Source organism: Sinocyclocheilus anshuiensis, unplaced genomic scaffold (genome assembly GCF_001515605.1).
Source record: "Sinocyclocheilus anshuiensis isolate Anshui unplaced genomic scaffold, SAMN03320099.WGS_v1.1 scaffold2166, whole genome shotgun sequence".
Classification (NCBI taxonomy): Eukaryota; Metazoa; Chordata; class Actinopteri; order Cypriniformes; family Cyprinidae; genus Sinocyclocheilus; species Sinocyclocheilus anshuiensis.
This window is the reverse complement of record NW_015557079.1, coordinates 50,635-73,345: the sequence shown is the minus strand read 5'-3', so window position 1 is coordinate 73,345 and position 22,711 is coordinate 50,635. Positions and strand designations below refer to the sequence as shown.

At 36.2% G+C, this 22,711-nt stretch overlaps 1 protein-coding gene across 4 annotated transcripts in view; it reads right to left on the bottom strand.

Annotated features, from left to right (window-relative positions):
- Positions 1-1,801: 1,801 nt before the first annotated feature.
- Positions 1,802-22,711, bottom strand: part of evi5l (ecotropic viral integration site 5 like) — a 37,791-nt gene continuing 16,881 nt past the window's right edge. The window contains exons 5-21 of one of the 4 annotated variants that reach the window (XM_016471634.1): positions 22,599-22,673; positions 22,366-22,491; positions 21,551-21,694; positions 20,992-21,081; positions 20,794-20,891; positions 20,620-20,680; positions 20,152-20,205; positions 19,638-19,670; positions 18,914-19,054; positions 15,161-15,277; positions 14,812-14,952; positions 14,471-14,635; positions 12,759-12,905; positions 11,924-12,019; positions 10,940-11,035; positions 4,302-4,621; positions 1,802-3,663 (exon numbers count right to left, since the gene is read on the bottom strand). In XM_016471634.1, coding sequence (XP_016327120.1) covers positions 4,316-4,621; positions 10,940-11,035; positions 11,924-12,019; positions 12,759-12,905; positions 14,471-14,635; positions 14,812-14,952; positions 15,161-15,277; positions 18,914-19,054; positions 19,638-19,670; positions 20,152-20,205; positions 20,620-20,680; positions 20,794-20,891; positions 20,992-21,081; positions 21,551-21,694; positions 22,366-22,491; positions 22,599-22,673 — 1,890 coding nt within the window. In that variant the 3' untranslated portion in view covers positions 1,802-3,663; positions 4,302-4,315. Of the gene's footprint in view, positions 4,622-10,939; positions 11,036-11,923; positions 12,020-12,758; positions 12,906-14,470; positions 14,636-14,811; positions 14,953-15,160; positions 15,278-18,913; positions 19,055-19,637; positions 19,671-20,151; positions 20,206-20,619; positions 20,681-20,793; positions 20,892-20,991; positions 21,082-21,550; positions 21,695-22,365; positions 22,492-22,598; positions 22,674-22,711 lie in introns of all 4 variants that reach the window. The other 3 variants (XM_016471633.1, XM_016471636.1, XM_016471635.1) reach the window with 3 other exon arrangements.

The window sequence follows — 22,711 nt, the reverse complement described above, 5'->3', positions numbered from 1 at the left end:
TCGTATGTGTAAACATACCTGGCAATAAAGCTCATTCTGATTCTGATTCTGATTCTGAAAATAATACATACGCATGACACCAAAATCTGAACTTCGCAAATGTATAGCATAAATGTTTTTTTTTTTTTTATACATTTTATCATCAAATACAGAACACTGGATCATCATTTGATAACATTGCCATTTATATAATCTTTAGTACTGTCATTCTTAATAACACATCAGTAAAACTAGAGAGAGGATGTGATCTGATGGGTGTCATGGGGAGACTACTGGACATTTACGTATACTGGTGAAAGGAGGTAAGGCAGCTGTTGGAGCACTATAGAGGAGGTGATGTCACATCAGCCTCTGCGTTATGACCTCATGCCCTCACTGGCCATTTATTTAATATGGCTACATCTGAAAGCATAATGTGGTGTGTATGAAATATTGACCTCTGCTTTTGGGGTTGCTGTTTTGATACACACAGCGTTTGAGATAGCAGTCAAACTACATATGAATGAAAACACTGAATACAGTACATACAGTAAGAACCTTTTCTGTATGATTGTAACACTTGAATGACATTACATGCGCTATATACAAATATTATTTTCCCAAATTATCTCCACGTTTACTTAAGAAAAAAGGAGGCGTTAAATAATACAGTGTTCTGTTGAACAGTGATTTTCTTCAAACCTCATGCATAGAAGTGTCATTTATGCATTTTGTTGTAGTTAGGTTGTCTACTGTAACTACAACATATCTTTCATGAAACCAATCGGGGTTTCATTATGATCACTGCTTACATGGCAACCTTCAAGCAACAAGAACAAAAAAGAAAAATACAAAAAAAAGAGTGAGATAAAAACTGCCATAAAAAAAATAAACTTCTGATAACAGTACATAAAAATATTCAGCTTCAACTGAAAATGTGATATAGTGTTTCTGAGATATATGATAGACTTTATGCAGGGAAAACTGACTCATAATACCACAAAGTACTGATATTATTAATCACTGTAGCATTTTTCATTCATCTTTTTTTTTCTTCCACTGATTAGAACATAATTCAGCCATTCTGAGGGTGATTAAAATTAGAGCTCAATGTGAGACAGAAATGTTTGACCATATTAGCCACTCATTGACAATCTAAAAATGGTACGTTCCTGGTCGGGTAACAATAAACAAGCTTGGAAAAGCCTTCCCAATAAGACTGACTTCTTGTTTTAAACAAAATCAAGTCTCTAAATAACAACTCTAATTCCAAGTTCGTTTCAAAACAGCCCTTTCTGATTTCCTATTAGCAAATATTCTTCAGAAGCTACAACTCGCACCACAAAACCGTTGTGATTTGTAATCAAGTTGTGAAGAAAGTTTCCTTCGACTATTTGAAATCCAACAGCCCCAAACCAGAACAAATGTTGGTACAACAACTGCTTGATAAAGTCTTTCAGCTTCTGGGACCCTCTGAGTTTTCCCTTTAAAGACCAGCAAGAAATTAAAGGTGCAAAGCAACTTCCTTTACTTGCTGCTTTTCTTGTAAAGAACAGGGTTTATAAACGGTACACACTTCTGAAACCGGTTTTGTGGATGGTTTTAAATGTTACAGAGGTCACTGGGGAACAGGAAGGATGTTCTAAATCAGAGTAAAGCCCTAGTAGAGACGATGCTAGAGGTTTAGTTTTCATTTGTAGTGCAATATGAAGCAACATTAAAATCATAAAAGTCTACATGCATAAAATATCATGAGTTCAATTCACAGTTATTTCTCATTTCTCATTCTTTTTTTTTTAATCAGTGATGAGGGCATTACAGGTTTGATCAAGGGAAAAATAGCAACTCTACCACAAGCTATTCCACACAAACAATTTTTCATTAGACAAAAAAAAAACAAAAACAATTTTCAGTCAATAAAACACTGTGGTATGTTAAAACAGCAACCCCAGGCTACCTTGAGAACTTACAACCACTCAAAAGGAGATATGCTTTATGAACACACTTAAATGGTTTTCATGTCATATACAGCACATCCTGTAAATACTTCTCCCCAAAACTCCAATGTCTTGTAATGCATCATACTGTCAGAGATATGACTGAGAGCAGCTTCTCACTGGTTTTTGTCGATAACTAGTAAAGGGTGCAAATGTCGGCAATGTATCGCTCTCCGAAAGTCATGTAAACATGTAGAATGTCTGATAAATGCAAGGACCGACGAGCTTTAGCAAAATGAGGCAGTGGTGGGGAAAGGCAATGACACTGATGTACCATGTGTGGTAAGACAAACACAGCATCGTAGACAGTACTGAGTTAGATGGAAGTCTTCAAGACAGGTTACGAAATTGTGGGTAAAAATTTTTTAAGTGACCAAACTCGATTAAAAGGAAGAAAACTGTTACAAGTATGAAATATTTGTATAATATAATGTATATACACAAAATCTCGCAACAGTTTGAATTAACTGTAATTTAGTTGAGTAGTTACGTTTGTTTGTAAACCTTCTGTAGTTCAGTCAAACGCAAACACGCTTTAGCTCTACAAATGAAGACTTTCTTTAACAACCAAGAGCTACAGTCTTCAGAAATGCTTCAGGAAGTTGCTTTTGAATCAGCACAAACCCATAAAAATCAGGATAAATTCTTAAGATGGTTAACAGTTGAAATGTGAAATGCAATCAATATCACATAGTTGCTTGAGGGTATTTATGTAGTGTACAAATCTAGGCAACTCATTGCTGGTAAGCGCCAAGTCAATAATAACTTCACAGTTTATCTTTGCTTTATAGATCTACCTTACATGGGAGTAAAAATTATAAAAAAAAATAATCATAATAATAATAAAATTACTAACTAGATATGTCATAGCAGCAGTTGTTTTACTGTTCTTTATCCATTTTTAAACTAATCTCTTTTCTGGAGACCCTGTAGTTTTAGCTTCATGCTGTTTTTCAGGATTGGCACAGAAGTATAGTATAAATTAAATAGTTTGGCCTCTGTATGCATGAAGTACATTAACATTATTTAAAAAAACATAAAAGAAATAAACATAAATAACATAAAAAAACATTTGGCAATGTTGACACAATAGTTCTTAAGCAATGGATTTTTCTCCATCCAAAATTTTGATCACCTTTCTTTGTTTTGTATAAAACACACACAAATACATGGATGAGCTACGGTAATATGCATCTATGTATGTAACTATTAACATCCCTATTACGTTATATAATAAGACTTTGTTCATTCTTATTTTCTTTCCTTCAGCCTTCACCTCTCATTAAAGTGATTGTAGTGTCTGTTGCGTTTGAGATAAACATAAAAAGTGCACATCCACCGGAACAAGGACACATCCTCCACAGGAACAAGACAGAAAAACGAAGAACATCCAGGTTGAGAAAAGCACAAAATCTGCTGCTTTCCTCTAAAGAAACAGTAGAGATGGTCCCTACGTTTGACGCCTACTTAGTGTGACAAAGACAATCCAATGATTTCCTAAGCCAAAGATTTGATAGAATGCTGCAAACTTTTAGTGTACCCGAAGATGTGTATCCTGCTTGCTTTTTCTCTCCTCTGTCACCTCATTTCGAGCCAGATGGCTGTTGTATTGGTGAAGTTGGTATGCTCACAGGGATTGAGTGAGTGTCTGGTTAAATTAGAGGTAGTTTCAAGGCCACACTGTTTTCTGAAAGGAGAAAATGGCAAAAATGACCAAACTTTCTGGCACTCTGAGAAGAGGACAGTTTGACTTCTCTATGTGTTTTGTAACACAGAACTCCAAATTTAGTCCTGGGAAGAAATACAATACGTTTAAGAACTGTGCAACAGACACACTGACAAAAAGACAAAGAGAAAGTATAAGAGAGAGAGAGAGAGAGAGACATAGAGGCTGTGTCCGAATTTGAAAGCAGCTGTCAAGTCAAATCAAATATTTAGTGACTACAATGTAATTTTTGTGTAGAATGTAAACTTAAGTTTTAAAAAACAGGTATTTATGTATTCTTGTATTTCTAATCTCTTCATCAGATGTCATTTTATCACTAACCGCCAAACTGAACGCTCAAGATTGTGGAGATATTATAAGTCAAACAGATGGAAGGCAAATGCTGGATTTGGATGTGCCTTAGCAAAGGCGCCTTTTTTCAAGTTTCGGACACAGTTCGAGTGAGGGCGAAGTATGCTATGAGAGTGTCACGCTATGCATCGGTTTCCTGCCCTACCTCTGACAGCTTCTGGGTGAATGTACATAATCTCTCGCTCTCGCTATATATGTGTGCATTTTGTGCAGTCTATTCCTAAAGGATTCCGTCCGTCCCGTCTCACCATTTCAAGCAAACTCAGTTCTCAAGTCCTTCGGTGCACACCATGCCCGGGTAAAGCTGCTGCTGGTTAAGCAGAGGGTCTTGGCAGGTAGTTTGAATGGGGTTCCTTTCCTCGCCGTCGCTGTCCGTGCTGCCTTGACTGTCCAGATGAGGTGAAGAGTGGTGCGGGTACAGGGAGCTCACAGGCAGGTTCTGAAGAGGGTCCTCGTCTGAACTGAGGTAATCACCTTCTGCAGACGCTGGGCTTTCCAAACATAGGTCCTGATAAACGCCACCACTGGTATTCTGGAACTTGGAGGGTTGTCCACGCAGCTGCCTGATCTAAAATGTTTAAGAGAAGGGAGTTGACTCTGGCAAACATTCTTACAAATACGCAGCTCTGCAGAAAAGACCATTTTACTAATACTGGTTCAGTGCCTGCCTAGTAGAAGGACCAGCGTATGCAAAATGTAGTTAGTGCAACTGATTGACCAAGTCAGTCAAAAATGCATTGCAATTGTTTTTTTATGCAAGAGTCTACAACAAGATTTTAAAAGGATGGTTCACCTAAAAATGATAATGTTCACAAGATACAGATGACTTTTTTCTTTAGTAGAACAGTTAAGAAAATTTTTAGCTGAAACTGTGCTCCTTGGTGATTCATAAAATCCAAGTCAGCAGCTGAACATCTTTGAGAATAAAAAAAAAAGCATATCAGGCAACACAAAATTAATACCCGTAGCTCCTGACAATACGGTCTTATGAAGCGAAACGATCAGCCTGTGCAAGAAACTGAAAATTATTTAGAACATTATTAACTGTAATCCATCTTTCGGACAGTTGGTTTCAATAACCTGGTTCAGTTCACTAGTTTATACGCAATTACATTATTAAAGCACCCAATAAAGATGTGAAATGCGGATGCTTTACATGTCTAAAGCAAATGAAGTGCATATATCAGTTCACCTTTTTATATAGATAAAGAGAAACCATAAAACATTCATATCACACCTTTATTTAAGTGCTCAGTTCATGCATATGCGTATCATTGGCTCATCGATCCGAGTCGGAACTGTTTCATCAGTTTAGTGTACTGTTGGAGGAACTGGAGCGCTGAAGTTGTCAAAACCAGCATCACAGGATTATATCGGTTAATTTCGAATAGGAGTGACCGTCTGAAAGTAAGTTTTGATTGAGTGGTTTTGATTGTAGATCTGTCCTACTCGAACTGTGAACTGTTTCAGATGGTTCAGTCTGATTTGGTGAACTTTTTCAATAGCTCATCAAAAAAAAAAAAAAAAAAAAAAAAGGTTTAAAAGAATGATTCATTTGTGAACCGGACATCACTCCAGACTGTTTGCCTGAGGCTATGCATTACAGATAATAATTGTAAATAATGTTCAGTTTCTTGCACAGACTGATCATTTCGCTTCATAAGACCTCAATATATCTGCAGGAGCCACATATTAATTTTGCATCCCTGATATGTTATATATTCTCAAATACATGCAGCTGCTGACTTGAATTTTATGAATCACCAATGACCACAGTTTCACCTAAAAATCTTCTTAACTGTCTTACTAAAGAAAAAAGTCACCTATATCTTGGATGGCCTGAGGGTAGAGGCGTCATGCCCATTCAAACTGAGGGGGCATGTACACCCTCAGATTTTAGAGCCAAGTGGATTTTGAATGCAGCTTCAAATAGACAAAAAAAAAAAATAGCCGAATAATATATTTATATTTGATTCAATCACACCAGTGTGATTAGAACGTGTGCGACACATCACTAGTTGCTAAATTAAAATCTGCGTTGACTGGCTGGCGCTGAGCCAGAGACAGACGCATTTTTACAGCGCTGGGCATTATAACCAATCACACATGATTCTGTTGCGCTTATGAATGCAATGACCAATCAGAGACGTTCAGATGAGTCATCGCTGAAACGCCGGTGTTTTGTTCACTGCACGCACTCGCGGACTGAATTCTCTGGGGAATTCTCTCGTCAGAAACAAAGTGCATGTGCGTATGATGTAAGATATTCATTTCACAGTGTAAACAGCTTCAGTGACTATAATGGGAGTTTTTGAGAGTGCTTGAACTCTGTCTAGACTGAAGTCAATCAAAACTTTCTTTGATAATTTATCTTTGACAATTATCTTTGATAATGTAAATGTTCTTTGCTCTCTTTCTGTACAACGAAAGTGTTAAAATTAGTAACTTGCAATGTTTTTATTAAATTCACATTAAATACAAAGTCAGTTGTATTAAAAATATTTTATGGCAAGACACCCATATCTGGTACTCAAGTAAAAAGACAGTTTTTTTTTGCGTAGTCAATAGATTACACTATTAGGCTACTTAGCTCATCGCCCATTATAGATCAACTAACATAATCTATAAAGGTGCAAAATGCATTTACTTACACATATTTGAGAATAGAGACATTAGTTTGGGAATATTTAGAATAAAAAAAATAAAAAAATAAAACATAAGCCTATATCAGTTACAGTGCTATCATGGCTGCTGTGTGTCACATGACAAGTATGATGAGCCCCCTGCCCCCCCTTTCATTTGTGAACTATCCCTTTAAAAATATAAGTAAAAACGAACAAAATTGACTTATTGACTCATTTTTGACCCGATAAAAAGGTTAAAGGCACAATATGTAATTTTTTGCCACTAGAGGGCGCGTATTCAAAACAAACAAAGAATCAAAGGTGTAGTTTGATGACGCCGTGACTGAGTGTGGAATCATGGGAGTTGTCGTCTTCATCCACACAGCCGATGCAATCCAACGGGACTCGGGCAGAAATCATGTTCATGGATGAGCTAATGTATTAAAGATTTATTAACGTCGTAGTATGAAGCAGAGGCGGAAAGCCGTCGAAGCAAAACGAGGCTGCTGAACGAGCGCGACACACGGCTCGAAAGCAGCGGAGCTTTTATTATGCCACAGTCGACCACTCCTGCTCCTTCCGGAAAGCAGCGGAAGTAAGCAGCGCTGTTTTATCATACTAGATACATTTGAACGTTCTGTTATAATGCTTCTCTGTGCAGTCGTCACCTGTCTAATAAAATGCATAGCATATTACAGCATCTTTGGTGTTTCCATGATTTCTACAAAACAAAACCGGAAATCGAGGGGTTAGGACGTCATTGGCAGGCGACACAATGACACTATAGACACGGTCCGTGTCACTAGTTAAAATTGCTTATTTCTCTGGATTTAAACATTCTTCGAAACATTTGGGTGTCAGCGAAATATATAACACTGTTCTAGTGGTTTTTGGATATTTTAACAAAAAAATCTTACATATTGTGCCTTTAAATTTGAAAATGTTCATAATATGAGTTTATGATTTATTTTCTGTAAGGCTGGGATTCGATTAAAAAAAGAATAAAAGAGGACCTCTGGAACTGATTCCATCAAAGTGACTCCTCATTAATAGACTTTTAGTTCCATAGAGCTAATCATTAATGAATGAGTTTTTTGGTCACTCTTTCATTCTGTGATCCTGCATGTTGTATAACATACAACTGACAAAAACTGATTAGCCAACATCTTGGATAAGTTTCCTACAAAGAAGTTTTGCACCTAAAACATAAAATAAAGACACTGATGCACAAACACAGATTTGTTCTAGATGTCTGAAGTATATAAAAAGAAAAAACGTGTCTTATAAGCTTCATTATTTAGCTTAAAGGGTAAAACTGGCTTGTTGTCCACAATGGAAGGTTTTGAGCATCACTCTGGACTACATGAAGAGATAACAGATGCTGACAATAATAACTGAATACTAAGGAAGTTTAAAAGGAAGTAAGCCTTCATATCATGTATAGTCACAGCAAGATAAGATGAACATGTTCTTCTGATCTATAAAGAAATAAAAAAAAGAATAGAAAAAGAACGGAAAATAACAGTAAGGTATTCCAGAACCGGGAACAGCACTGATTTTCTAAGCATCACATTCCTTTAGTTTTCAGTAGAATATAAACACTAACATTAAAGGCACTCTTCATACATTTACCCCACTTAACCTGAATTGTCACAGTAATTCCACTAAACTGCCTGCAACAAGTTGGTATGTTTCCATAGCAACAAGTGGTGATTAATAAAATGTGCTGATGTAGAATTTAATCACTGAATATCAGAAAGTTTAGAGCAAAGTATGAACATGCACTGAGGTCGAGATCACTTTGTCAATCTTATTTCTGTGTTAAATACGCTGTGGATTAAATTGATTAAGAGCTGTTTTTACTGAGACTTTGATGTTAAACAGATTACATGCATATTTGGACTGCAAATAAAAGAAATAGTAGAGAAAGTTTAATAAAAAAATCAGTTTTAATTAATTCACAAATTATCTAATTAAAAGTTTGCACTGAAAAAGTCATGTTAAAGTAAGAATGCAAGATTTTTATTTACCTGTTTTTGTTTTTTTTTACCTACAAGTATCTACATTTTTTTATTTTGATTTGGCTCCATACCCATCTTCAAGACTATTTACAAGGCTGTTTTTGACATTTTAAATTTGTGGTATCATTTGTATGTTAAAATCTATATGTGCACTGGTGAATATGTTTTGCAACTATGGAAGTGTGTGAATCATTTAGTCAGTGGATTTTCTTGCGTGACAGAAATGGACCACAATTTTTTGCTCTCATTTCAGATCTTCCCTTCTGAGTCAGTGAGCTTAAGTGAGTGTGTTTGCGTGTGTGTCCTAACATTCGTGAGAGCCTAAGACAGGTATTATGCTAAAATCTCAGATCTGAAACGTCATGGGTTTCCCAATAAGTGCTTTAGCAATTTGCGAGTGTGGGAGTGGGAGGGGCTGTGGTTAACCAATGGAAAAGCGTCCTGAGACAATCATCTACACAAGCCCCACCTCTCACTTCCTCTGTCTGGTTGATCTCGTTTCAGTCAAAACCACAGAGCAAAAGTCAGTGCACAGCACTTCCGAATTAGGACATCACCGAGATTTTAAAAAGTACTGTTAATGAAACATTCACAAATCTTAATGAAAAGCACATTCAGTGCTGAAATACTGAAAAACTGCAAGATATGCAACAGTGCCCAGAGAATCTCCATTTACACACGTACAAAGATCAATAAATAAACCAAAAAATAAAAAATAAAAAATGGAACACAAGAACACTTTCTGTGGACGGCCTTTAAATCTACTCCTGGATGGAAATGGATGGTTGTGAACTGTAGGCTAGTGACTGGTGTTTATGTTTAATGATATGGCAATAAAACACACACACACACACACACACACACACACACATATAAATATATAAATATATATATATATATATATATATATATCTACCAAAAGTCTGCTCAGTGTGTTTGTCTGCCTCCATAATGTAACATCTCTGAATGCTCTAATTTGGGGGATTGTAAATATTGATATATGGGATAAATAGCGATTAATAATAAAAAAAAGAACTTGCATTTCATGGCAAATTTTAATTAGTTGACAGCACTAATAAACACAATATATCACAGAAACTGATATATCACAACTCATTATAGTTTTCGGTAAATGAAAAATGAGCTAGTTACTACATATATACATAACAAAACATTAAAACAGACATTTACCCCCATATAAAATATTGACTAATAAAATCTAAAATATTTAAAACATCAGTTATTTTATACTGTTGAAATACAAAATAAATACGAAAAAACTTCTAAACTTCTTCTAAAATTCTCCGTCATCTTGTGTTATATTAGATTAGGAGCCTCTTTTGTTTTGATCAAAAATTTAGCAAAGTCTTTGGCACTATCGAATATATGGCGACCTGATTTCGTGGTTGAATATGAGCACATGTAAAACGCTGATGTAAAATCCGTCCTTTGAAAGCACCCACAATGCATCTCAACTCAGTGATTACAGTAACCATGAAACTGGAGCATAATCACTTCACATTTGTATGTAAACACTGACACAAGCAAAGAAATCGAGCGAGAGGAAACGTGAGTGACGATGACAAAATCAAAACGAAAAGAGGGATGAAAACGAGAGACGAGAGACAGAGTGATACGTGAACAGAGAGGTGAAAGGGAGGGAAATAAATACAAGAGAAAGAGAATGTCAACACACTCTCACACCCCCTGTCACGAAAGGTTTTTCTACAAATGAGCAAGATCATCACAAGAAGTGCGTGAGATCGAGCTGTGACTGGGTGCGTGGGTAAGCACCACAGTATCAAACCATCAAAGCCATCTGTGTGTGTGAGGGCAAATGGGGGGAATGGGGAAAAAGATTTTCGAGTGGTTTTTATTGTGGTTAGGGAAGGTCCCACGTGCCAAGAAAAGCACTATAATACCACTTTAAAACGGAGTACACAGGTAACCGCTCAGAGCGTACTAATAAGAACGGTGACCAAGTGCAGATGGAAAGATTTAGATTATAAAATATATAAAAAAGCCATACTAACTGGGATAAAAGCCATTTTAAGAAGAGGAGAAACCAGGTTTGTGTAGTAACTTGGGATCATGGGAATCTTTTGACTGAAAACAGTGTGGGTTGCGAACGTTATGGATTTTTTTTCTGATCACAGATTGTGATGCAAGTGCTAAGACTGTGACAGATAGTACACTAGTGCATGCCATGTATGTGTGTGTGTTTCTATGTGATAGCCTCACCTCGTTCTTGAGTTCAGCGATCTGCTCTCTCAGTTGAGTTATATACTGTCTGGAGTCTGAGTGATTCAGCTGGCCTTGGATCAATCCTTCCTCTTTCTGCAGGCAATACATACACACTCTTAAGGCCTTTCCACACTGAGCGCGATGCGGAAAAGCGAGGCGAATCGCCGACGAACGGTGCTTTCACACCGAACGCGAAACGATTGTTTGCCTTCTGCTAATTCACGCCTGCACGCTAGGTGGCGCCGACCAACAATGCATTTTTCCTCAGATATGTATCTCGTAAATGGATTTAACATCATCCGCTGCTCAATATACAGCATTAAATTAATATAAACAAGGTTCTACACTAGAAACAAACTATCTATAATGCTTACAAGAATAGGCTACATCCTAAAAAGAAAAAGAGTGAACGCGCTCTGACTCATAACATTCGCGCACGTGGAAGAAAACGGACGGTGCTCTACAGATCACATGATTCAGTGGGCAATTAATAGAAATGTTATTCTGTATAAAGAACATGTGAGAATAAATCCATTCTCAAATACCAACGATAACAAGAACTCAGCATCCACTCTCTTCTCTTATCCAGGATACCCTTCTTCTGTGTTTGTTTTCACTGGTTTTGCAAACAGCGCCACTACTCTCACCCTTTTGTGCAACAGCAGCTGCTACGGTCACGTGATCCTAGCTCAAATCTTATTGGACGGCCCGTGTTTTCGCTTTGCGAAACTGAAAAGATTCGTCGGACTGGTGTGAAAAAAAACATTCGCATTTTCGATGCACGAATGTTCGCGGTCTATGTGGAAGCATCCATAGAAATCTATTGTTTTTATTCCAGCACGTCATCGCGTCCGATATTCGTTTTGCTTTTTCGCGCTAATATAATAGGGTAATATAATAATACAATGCTAATATAATGGTTGACAGAACTTTTATGAAGTTTTATGGACTTGGTGAATAGATATGGATGATATTTCTCACCTGTATTTCTAGCTCGGCTATCTTTTGTCGGAGTTCAGCCATAGCGGCCATGCAGTCAGCTTCTCTTAGACGGACCGCCATCACCTCTTCTTTGCTCTGAAAGAAAGACAGCAAAATTACAAAAAAATTCTAAATTCTAATTCATGCATTAATCTATAAACGCTAATTCAGCTGAAGTCTTACTATGTCTATTTACTAGTGATGCACTGATATTAAAATCCTGGCTAATACTGGTAAGGTAATAATTATTTCATGTCTGATGTCAGATGAAAGATAAATAACAGAAAATGTATACTATTTTGTCTAAATAAATAAAAAATAAAGCTATAAAAACTAAGATAAATTATTTTAAATGCTACAAATGAATTTATCACAGCAATATAAAGTACAGTATGAAAAAAGGGATGTTTATTAAGTTATAAGAGTTTTTTTTGAGATGAAATACTTTAAAGACTACACTGAAAAAAAATATTTGTGAAGTTTATTTTGAAGTAGAGAAAATGAAATCGTATTTTCTTGTAAAGCATACTGTAATTGTACAATCATTTTTATTTAATTTGCAACTTCAAAAAAAAATTTTTTTTTACAGTGTTAAGTGCGGTAAGCAAAGCTAAACTGAATGTAAAAATAGAGGAAATGAACATTTAATTAATTAAAAATAGAGGAAATGAGTACAATTAAATATTCAATATCAACCAATGACACTGAAAAAATGTCTCAAGCTAGCCAATAAATAATATGGTATTGATATATGACACATCCCATTTACTGTTTATCTCACTGAATAGTCAGTTATCTGTTCTTCCTGTACTGTGTGGCTGTGAATGCACTGCACCTTGCAGTCAGACTCCGCCATCTTTCTCTTCATTTCGTTGAGCTGGCTTTGTAGTGTTTTGTTGTGAGAAAGAGCATTCTGCAGTCTCTCCTGCAGGCTGGCGCTCTCTTGCTCATGTCTGACAACTAGTTTACAGTTGATCTGGTTCTTTGGAAAAAGAGAGAAAAGTTTGAGAATTTTAAATGTGTATGTTTGGTTGTAAAACTTTATCCTACATTCTGAAAAATACAACAAGGGCATCATGATTTTTGCATTAAAATATTCACATACGAGTTTTATGTACAAATAAACATGCATGCATGATTAGTTAGAGTACACACTAATTTGTTACAAGAGAACTGTGGCTTCATTGCTATATTGCTATTTATTTTAATTTTAGTTAAATTATGTCTGAATTTATTATGTCTGTATAGGTCTTTTATTAAGTTTTTAGTTTTATTTAATTTGAGTTATTTTAATACTTCAACAAACTAAATGGAAATGAAATAATGTATATATTGAATTTATAAATGTGTATGTATACACTGTATATATATGTATGTGTGTATGGTTGTACATACACATATGTAGTTGTTTTGGATCTGTTTTTAGTTGTTTTAATACTATTGATTGCTTCTGTTGTCCTCATTTGTAAGTTGCTTTGGATAAAAGCGTCTGATAAATGACTAAATAAATAAATAAAAATAAATAAATATTGTTATATGCTATGTGTATTGCTACATACTGAATTCCATATACAGGCCAGGGTTATTCCTGTTAACTAAAACAAACAAAAAAAAAAATTACTCAACATAAAATAAGATTGAAATAAACATTTTAAAAAACCCTTAAAGGGATAGTTCACCCAAAAATGAAAATTCTGTCATTAATTACTCACCCTCATGTCGTTCCAAACCGTAAGAACTTTGTTCATCTTCGGATCACAAATTAAGATATTTTTGATGAAATCCGAGAGCCCTCTGACCCTCCCATAGACAGCAATGTAATTAACACTATCAACGTCCAGAAACGTAGCAAGGACATCGGTAAAATAGTCCATGTGACATCAGGGGTTCAACCATGATTTTACAAAGCTACGAGAATACTTTTTGTGCGCAAAGAAAACAATAATAACATAATTTATTCAGCAATTATTTTCTCCAAGTTACCATCTTCCTCCATTTTGGAGAGTACCCCAGAACATAATCAACGTAATGAGTGTTGTTTACATTCAGCATGTGTGCGCTGTCTAATGAACGTAAACAACACTGATTACGTTGATTACGTTCTAGAGTACTCTCTAAAATGGAGGAAGATGGTAACTCGGAGAAAAGAATGGCTGAATAAATTATGTTATTATTATTATTCTTGTAGCTTTGTAAAATTACGGTTGAACCCCTGATGTCACATGGATTATTTTAATGATGTCCTTGCTACGTTTCTGTGCATTGATCGTGGTAATATCCTTGCTGTCTATGGGAGAGTCTGAGAGCTCTCAAGATTTCATCAAAAATATCTTAAATTGTGTTCCGAAGATGAACAGAGGTCTTACGGGTTTGGAATGACATGAGGGTGAGTAATTAATGACAGAATTTTCATTTTTGGGTGAACTAACCCTTTAAACTTATTTTTCAGCTAGTTAGCAAGTCAACATTTCTCAATTTGGTTTAAATTGAATTACTAAAATAACCAAAACTAAAACGAATAAATAAAACAGACACTGTAGTTCTAACCTGGCTTTCAAGCTGCAGGTTTTTAAGTTTGACCTCTTTGAGTTCAGCTTGACCCTGAGCCTCTCGCAGTCTCAAACTCATCAGTTTGTCCTGTAGCTCATTCATCGCATTCTTTTTAGGAGATTCTTTCCAGTGGCCTCCTCCTCCTCCACGAGATGTATGATGCTGTGATAGAAAATAAGGTTTGCAAAGAATTTGATTTGTGGACCAGTAGAGGGTCCAACAAAGCATCTTGCCGCAGAAAGGAATTTTATCGATCCATTTTTGCCTTCCAGAAATTCATACTTTTTTATGAATGCCAAAACAATTGAGTTAGGTAGGGTTGTACAGAGATTCTGCACCTGCCAGCAGTGGTTGAGATCAGTAACAGCCTCTTGCATCTCTCTGAAGGAGCGCAGAGTCTCCTGCTCTCTCAGTTTCACAAGCTTCAGCTCCTCCTGCAGCTGAGCTACATTGATTTCATCAGGCAGAGAGCTGTTCCTCTGTAACACACATACAATATTCCATTAAGCACTACACTTCAGGATCATACAGTAAAAGCTTTGATAGAAAATAGTTTTCTATAGTTAAAAAAAAACTGTTTCACTTATCATTTGTATGTGCTCAAGCCGTATCATCACCACTGAGGCAAAAATTTCATTTCATACTTGAACATTTCTATTGAAGAGTCAAAGACACACATGCACACACCTTTTCCAGATCGAGTACTTTGTCCTGCATTTCTTTCAGAGCACCAAGTAGTTCTGCCTCCTGTAGACGAGACTGTTCCAACTGAGTCTGCAGCCCACTCACAAACTCCTCTGTATACTGCAGACGGAGAGACAAAATGGATTGAAACACTGATGACTGCAGAGTAGGCTATAATGGCTGCCATTACATCACATTCACTCATTGCTAAACATAGTGTAACAGATATAAGGATTCCGCACAAACACACACAGGTTTCCATGTTGTTTATGTGGGCATTCCATTGACGTAATGGTTTTTATACTGTACAAACTGTAATTTCAAGTCCCTTACCCTAACCCTACCCCTCTCACAAAACTTTCTGCTATTTTAGATTTTTAAAAAGCTTAATTTTGTATGATTTATAAGCTTGTTTCCTCATGGGGACAAAAAAGTCCCCACAAGGTCAAAAATACTAGTATTACTATCCTTATGGGGACATTCCCCATAATGTAGGGAATACCAGGTACACACACACACAAAATAAAGCTAAATTCTACAAAAAAGGCATTTCTTCACAGAATGCAGCAGTTTCTTGAACTAATAAAAATGTATCCACAGTTTTTCAACAGATTTTTAACAATAAACCTTTTATAACAGCTCTAATATGAGCTCCAACAACACAGAAAAGAGATCATCCTTCGGAGAAATCATGAAAACCAATCTATTAATCAGAAGTTTTCTTTTGCCAACAAGAGCCATGCCAAAAGAGCTCAGCAGTGTTCCTCCTGTGTGTAGCATTGTTAATGTCTAAAATTGTAAACGACTCAATCAGGATCAAGTCTTCCTACACTCTCAAACTCCTTATTTATTTGTATATTTTAATATTTTGCTATTTGTAAAATGCATTTTATACTTAAAATCAATGACTATAAGTCAATAGTTTCATATTGTACAGGCTTCAATCGCACGCAACATGGGAGGTTTAATGGGTTTAATAAAGTGTACTTCATTATCTTATAAAAGACATTAAGTATAGCTACAGTCTTATAAACTTTTGTAATGTGCATTTCACAGACGATTTGGTTAATTTATGGATTATATACCTCTTAAATGAAGTATTTAAGTCCTTATGGAGAAAATGGGACAAATTCTTCTGAATTCAATGATGCTGGAGAAGTATGTGGTCCCTAATGTGATCTATTCTATATTTTGTGCCAATGTTGCTTGGTAACCATTAAGAGTCTATAGTTAGACTGATGAACTATATTATTGGTGGAAGAATTTCTTATGATTTGAACATTGGTGTTACATTATTAATATCACTGTTTGCCACCATTCAGTTAAAGGTATAAGCCAGCCAAGGTGTGTGTCTAAAAACAGCCCTTAATATTACTGTAACACAGTAGGCCTCTAGACCCTTACGTCATAAAATAACAATTTCAGCCTCTTTCGCATTTCCAAAGAATTTTAAGATTATGTATGAAAAACAAGTCATTCTGTAAGTGTCTACTCATAGCAACAGATGTGCATCTGGAAATTTATTTAGTTAATTTTAGCATTATCTATTACTGAAGCAGCAGTGTTGATGTGACTGTGCTTCTGCTGTGTTCTGTGTGCATATACTGTGGCCTACCAGAGGGGGCTGTGGCCTGCCCTGGAGACTTGTGTGAACACTAGTTCCCACGGACTTTTACTTCTGTTTTTCTTACCTCCCTCCATGCTTTCCAGTCACTTCATCATACCCGTATTACTCAGATGTTTCAATCACAGAGACTCTCGCTCATTCTACCTCTGTGTACTTGAAAAATCTTAACAGAAGGACTGGACTTTTAGCTAAAAACCAAACGCTTTCCTTTCCAGTTAGCAAAGCACAGCGGAAATGAACCTTTCACAAGAGAAAACAAGCACTGCCAGAGATCCAGACTCTACTTTTGACATTTTACTAAACCATAACAATTGTAAATTAAAATTAAATCGTATAGGTCAGTATGCATATATATGTGTGTGTGTTAAAAGAGGATGTGAAATGTAGACCACAAATAACATTTCAAATCAACCACAGCGAGCCCCTTTGCTCTGGGTAATGAAACCAAATTCAGCAGATTTAGGTCGAATAAGCAGCATAAACACTCACGCTCACTCAGCGCCTAAATCCCTGGTTTCAATTCCCTGGTAAATTTCTTTTTTTTTTATTTTACAGAAAAAAACAAGAATAAATGTAGAACTCTGTAAAACAATTCAATAACTGGTATAAAAGAAGTGACGTGTGAGTATTTCAATGACGAGCACATGCAGATTTTTGCCAGAGGGAGAACTGAATGCTGCATTTTCGCATCTGAAACGTGTGCGCTTTTTGAGCGTGTGTGCACAGAAAACAGCACAAGTACCAAACTCTTTTGCCTCTTCTTGCACTTAAATGGTTTAAAATGAATTAAACTTGAATGTTTAAATTGGCAAGACTTAGAAACACATGCATCAGTTCACGATGGTTAAACTAATTCATGAATCACATGCATGCTGAACCGCGGGGCCTGGTCAGTACAGATCACAGATCAACTACGAGTCTTTGAACCCCCAGCTACAAGTAACACAAATATGGAATATAAGAAAAAACAGCTTACAAAAAGCTTAGCTGTTAGCTGCACATGGTACACTAATTCTGTTGACATCAGCACTGCTACAGGACGGTGGTCAATCCTGAGTGTAACACAGGAAAATGCATATGACCAGAGAGTGTTGCTCTGAGTGTCGAACACTCGCGGGGTCACAGCTCACACTCAACATGACACACACCACACCCTGACATCTTCTCACACATGCCATTGACACCAAAACGAAAAAACCACAATACCCCATTTGCTAGATATCGATGCTTTGACATCCATTCTTTTAACTTGTAAGGATGATGAAAGAATTTAAATTATAATGATGGCTTCAAACAGTCAACTTGCTACCAACAGTCATTTTCATAAATCTTACCAGAAAATAATCACTGACCTGTCAGTGACCCAGTTTAGGGTAATTCTGCCGTGTGAAAGCAGATCTTTTGACTAAGCACAGTCTGCAGCCATGTGTACAGCAAACATAAAGATGGTTCAAAAAATAAAAACATGTTTATATGACATGTGACTTTGCTCAGTTTTCTGGTAAACTGCATCTCACATTGCAACTTTATAAGAGAGAATTTTTCCTCATAATCAACTGCTTACTTTTCAGTTTAATAATAATTTATTAGGAGGTACCCTCAAAAGGATGAAGTCAAGCTATAGTTGATTTTCAGCTAGAAATAAACTTTGTTGTTTTTGGTCAAGGGATGTGATTGTTGTGTCTGTTTCACACTGCACACATAAGCAGTGATAAAGCATAACCGGGAGAACAGGCCAACTTTGCAGTGCTTTCACGCTGACAGTGTTTCAGAGCTTACTGGGTTACTACCTTGATTATTTCACTAAATAACAGTCATAAATTCTAAAATGGTTAATGTGAACTTAGGTAAACTGCCCAAATCATCCATATTCAATCAGACTTGCTGAACAGAAAGTGCTCTTTGTGTGTCTGTTGGGCTTTGTGCCACATGTTCCACATGCAGTGGCAGACATCTTTTTCAAACGATGGGTGAGCAGTTAATGTAGTTCCATAAAAGGCTATATTTAAAAAGACTTAATGAAAATGTTTGTGTAGCATTTTAGCAATATTTTCTGCTGAGGTCAGCTGAGTGCAGCAAAAATAGTCTCAGCACTGAAACCCAACTTGTAGCTATGCATCTGCTGTTACCTTGTGTTGTTGAAGTTCACGTATGGTGTCCTGCGCCTTCTCCAGACTCTCACTGGCTGTGTTACACTGCTGCCGAACCACAGCCAGTTCACGCTTAATAACATAGTTCTCCTCTGCCTCCTGGGCTCGTGTAACCTGACCCTGAGTGAAGAGAAATAGCGTAAGTTTCTTCTTGAGAGATTTGTCTTTTAACTTGCGGTTAAGGGGAGATAAGTATGACATTCCAATCAAAGTGATGAGACGGGCTACATGCAATGATAAATCTGCTTCATAAAACCAAAGAAGAAACCTGATCAATTCAAGAATCAAAAGAATCCCACTGAAGTTTGGAATTTGATGAATTACATGATAAAATCTGAAAATTCCACCGGACCTAATACAGAACCCTGATGCACACCTATGCTTCCACATCCCACATGCAAGGCTAAACTGCCGGCAGAGAGTGTCAGGGTTAACTTTCATTTGGAGTACCTCTTAGACATTGTTACAGCCATACAGACAAATGAGCTGTCAAGGCAGTGATGAGAAACACAGAAAAACAAATAACCACTTTTCATGCAACAGGCCCATTCTCAGAATTTTGTGGAGGAGGCAGCGCAGGGGCAGGAAAAAAGTGGATTATAGGAGGAATCAAGGAAGGTCGAAGAGAAGAAGCATATGATTGAGTAATGGGAGGAGGAAAGGCAGGAGGGATTAGTGAGAAGATGGCTTGACAGTACTGTACCTGAATCAACCTGTCTGCTAATGCAGCACTCTCCTACAACACCGCAAGAAAAGGAAGAAAAAAGGAAAGAAAGGGACAGAGAGAAGAAAGAAAATGTTGAAAATATGGACAGAAAGAACAGGGGAAAATAAAGGAAACAATGGATGAGCAAAAAGGTGTGGAAGACCACAGACACACGTGAAGAGAAGAAAAAGGGAACATTTTTAAAAGTTGGGTAGGAAAAAAATCAAGTGGTGAAGGATTGTAAAAGTATAAAACATATAAAAGTACAGAATGAGAAAATTGTGGGGGAAGTAATTTCAACAGAGGAAGGCAGATAAAAACAAAAGAGATGAGACTTAAAAAAAAATTACCATTAGGAAGGAGGCAATACAGCTGAGCCTCTGAAAATCTACATGCTCAAAAATTTACATGACTCACATAATAAATATATTTACACTGTTTACACAAACACAAACTAATCAAGGTTTTCTATTTTAGGTTCATGCATATTGGTTTGAAGAAACCATCTCACTTTTTCCAGTGTCTCAATCCTCTGCTTCAGTAGTCTATTTTCTGTACGTAGTCTCTGTTAAAATGAAAGGGCAAGAAATATTTTAAATATTTAAAACAGAAAAGAAATTGAATATAAAGAAAATTATGTTTTTCATCAAATTTTTATATTAATTTATTTAAGCTTTATTTTAATTACCAAAAATGTTGAATACTTTAATATCTATAAGTAAATTATGGAGAAAGACCTTTTGTATGAAATATTTATTTATAAATCAAACCCAAACGGGGCATTTAATGACAGCAAAGGTACATACATATTTTTTTATAGTAAAATTTTATCCTTAATGAAGCTCAAGAGAAATATCATTGGATAAAGCCATTTGGGTGCGTACAAACAAAATTTACATGTTAGTCACCAATCTAGCTGAACCAAGTTTAGGTTTTAAGCAACATATGTGTTATTATATCTAAACACACATATACAGACCTTAATTTCAATCTGTTCCTCCATCTCTTTGTTCTTAATAGTGGTATATTCCTTTTCTAACCTGTGGATGAAAAGACAACAACTGAATTTGGAGAAGCACTAAACTTTCTTTTATTTATTGTGAATCTCCCTTTACTTTTTACTCACATATCACTAAATTTTCAGATCACTCACTTTTTCATTCTTTTGGGATTGTATTTGACTTGATAAGCCCGTAGGATCAGCTTATCCGGGCAGCTATCAAACTGATGCGGAATCACCTTCTGAAAGTGCTGTGGTGAGATTGTTAAACAAACATCAAGTGTTGCTGTTGTTTATGTTGTTGCATGTATAACATATTGATGTACACAGCAGAGATGGTTTTCCTCTAACCTGTGACATTCCCTCCATGTCTAGCTGTATGAGGTCTGTCTGGTTGTACTGCAATATTGCTATTCCAACTCGGAATATGATCTCCAAACCCTGAGAGCACAACACACCGTATTCATACAATCACAGACTAACAACTATAACAAATGCTCACACCCTACTATATTAATTTCTCTAATAAGTTCTTACAACCCCTAGATGCATTCACACCTTTGAGAAAAACTGAAAACCTGCATGCAACACATACAGTACACACAATTCTGCACTTGATAGTGCTTATATATTATGGTGGTGACTTTCCATTGACTTTACTCTTGCAATAATATTGACTTTACCCTTTCACTTTAGCCTCACACAAACCTTAACATTTTACATTTTCATTATAGTACACTAAAATGTGTTCTTTGCACATTCAGGTTGATTAGGTCATAGTGCAACTATAAAAACAACCATTTGTCCTTTTGAGTTTTTCAGATGTTGCTAACTTCCGGGAACATTTGGTCCAAAGTATACAGTCAAGTCAGCAACACGCAAATACACACAAAATCTCTGGTGTCCATACCTCATACATAAAGATGTCAAAGATACGTGTAGCTATTGGCAGGGGCAGGAAGGTGAGGAAGAGTGTAAGAAACCAGGACGAGGCATACATAGACGTATGGAAACTCTGAGAGCGGAAATGAACGTTCAGCTCCGGCAACTGTTCCTGATCACAGAGATAAAAACATGACACCAGCAAAAAAAAAAAAAAAACTATACTGTGAAAGACATTAGATAAAAATGCTTTTGAGAAGAAGCAAATGGATTGCCTATCGACTGTGTCTAAGCACTTTAAATCTGTTGCCTCCTTGTGGACAAACAAGGCATTACTCCAGGCATCTTGACATGCAGTATGAAATATATACAAGAAACCATCTGTGTCTAATCATTGTTAAATTCACAACAATAAAAAAATCACGTGTGCCTCTTAAGTCATATTTTGGCCCACATATCAGTGACAGTAAAGATATTTATAATGTTACAAAAAAAAAAAATTACAAATTAATGCTCTTCTTACAAATTGATCACTGTTTATACAAAAATATTAAATAGCACAACTGTTTTCAACATGTTCAACATTAAATTAGTAAACACTTACTTTAAATTGTAATAATATTTCACAATATTACTGTTTTTTTTATCAAATAAATGCAGTCTTAGTGAGCACAAGAGATTTCTTTCACAAAGAGAGTTCTTTCTCTTTACAACAGTACATTTTTCATAGTAAAGTCTATACACTCCATTATCAAACAGTCTATAATGCCTTTTTTCTTTGAATGCTCCTCCAACATTATACGCACATTTTTATTAGCCTGGATTCTATAAAGTACTCCTTACCTGTAGCAAGTGTTCAAACTGGTAGATGCACAGACCCAGCTCAGCCATGCTGGGTTTAAACAACTCTCTAAGCCTGTACTCCTGCATTAGTCTGACAAACACACAGAAGGCCTCCTCCTCCGGCATCTACAAACACACAATGAATGATGAATTTGGAGTATGCAAAGTTTGGCTTACAGACATTTCTTTATCTTACTTTAGTTCATTATGATAAGCAAAACGCAGAAGCAAACCTGCATAAGTAGCAATCCTACGATGAAGGCACTGCCCTGACAATAACCAACCTCACGATCCACAAGAGAATATGCCTGTGAGATCAAGAAACATCTATTAAAATTCTAGTATA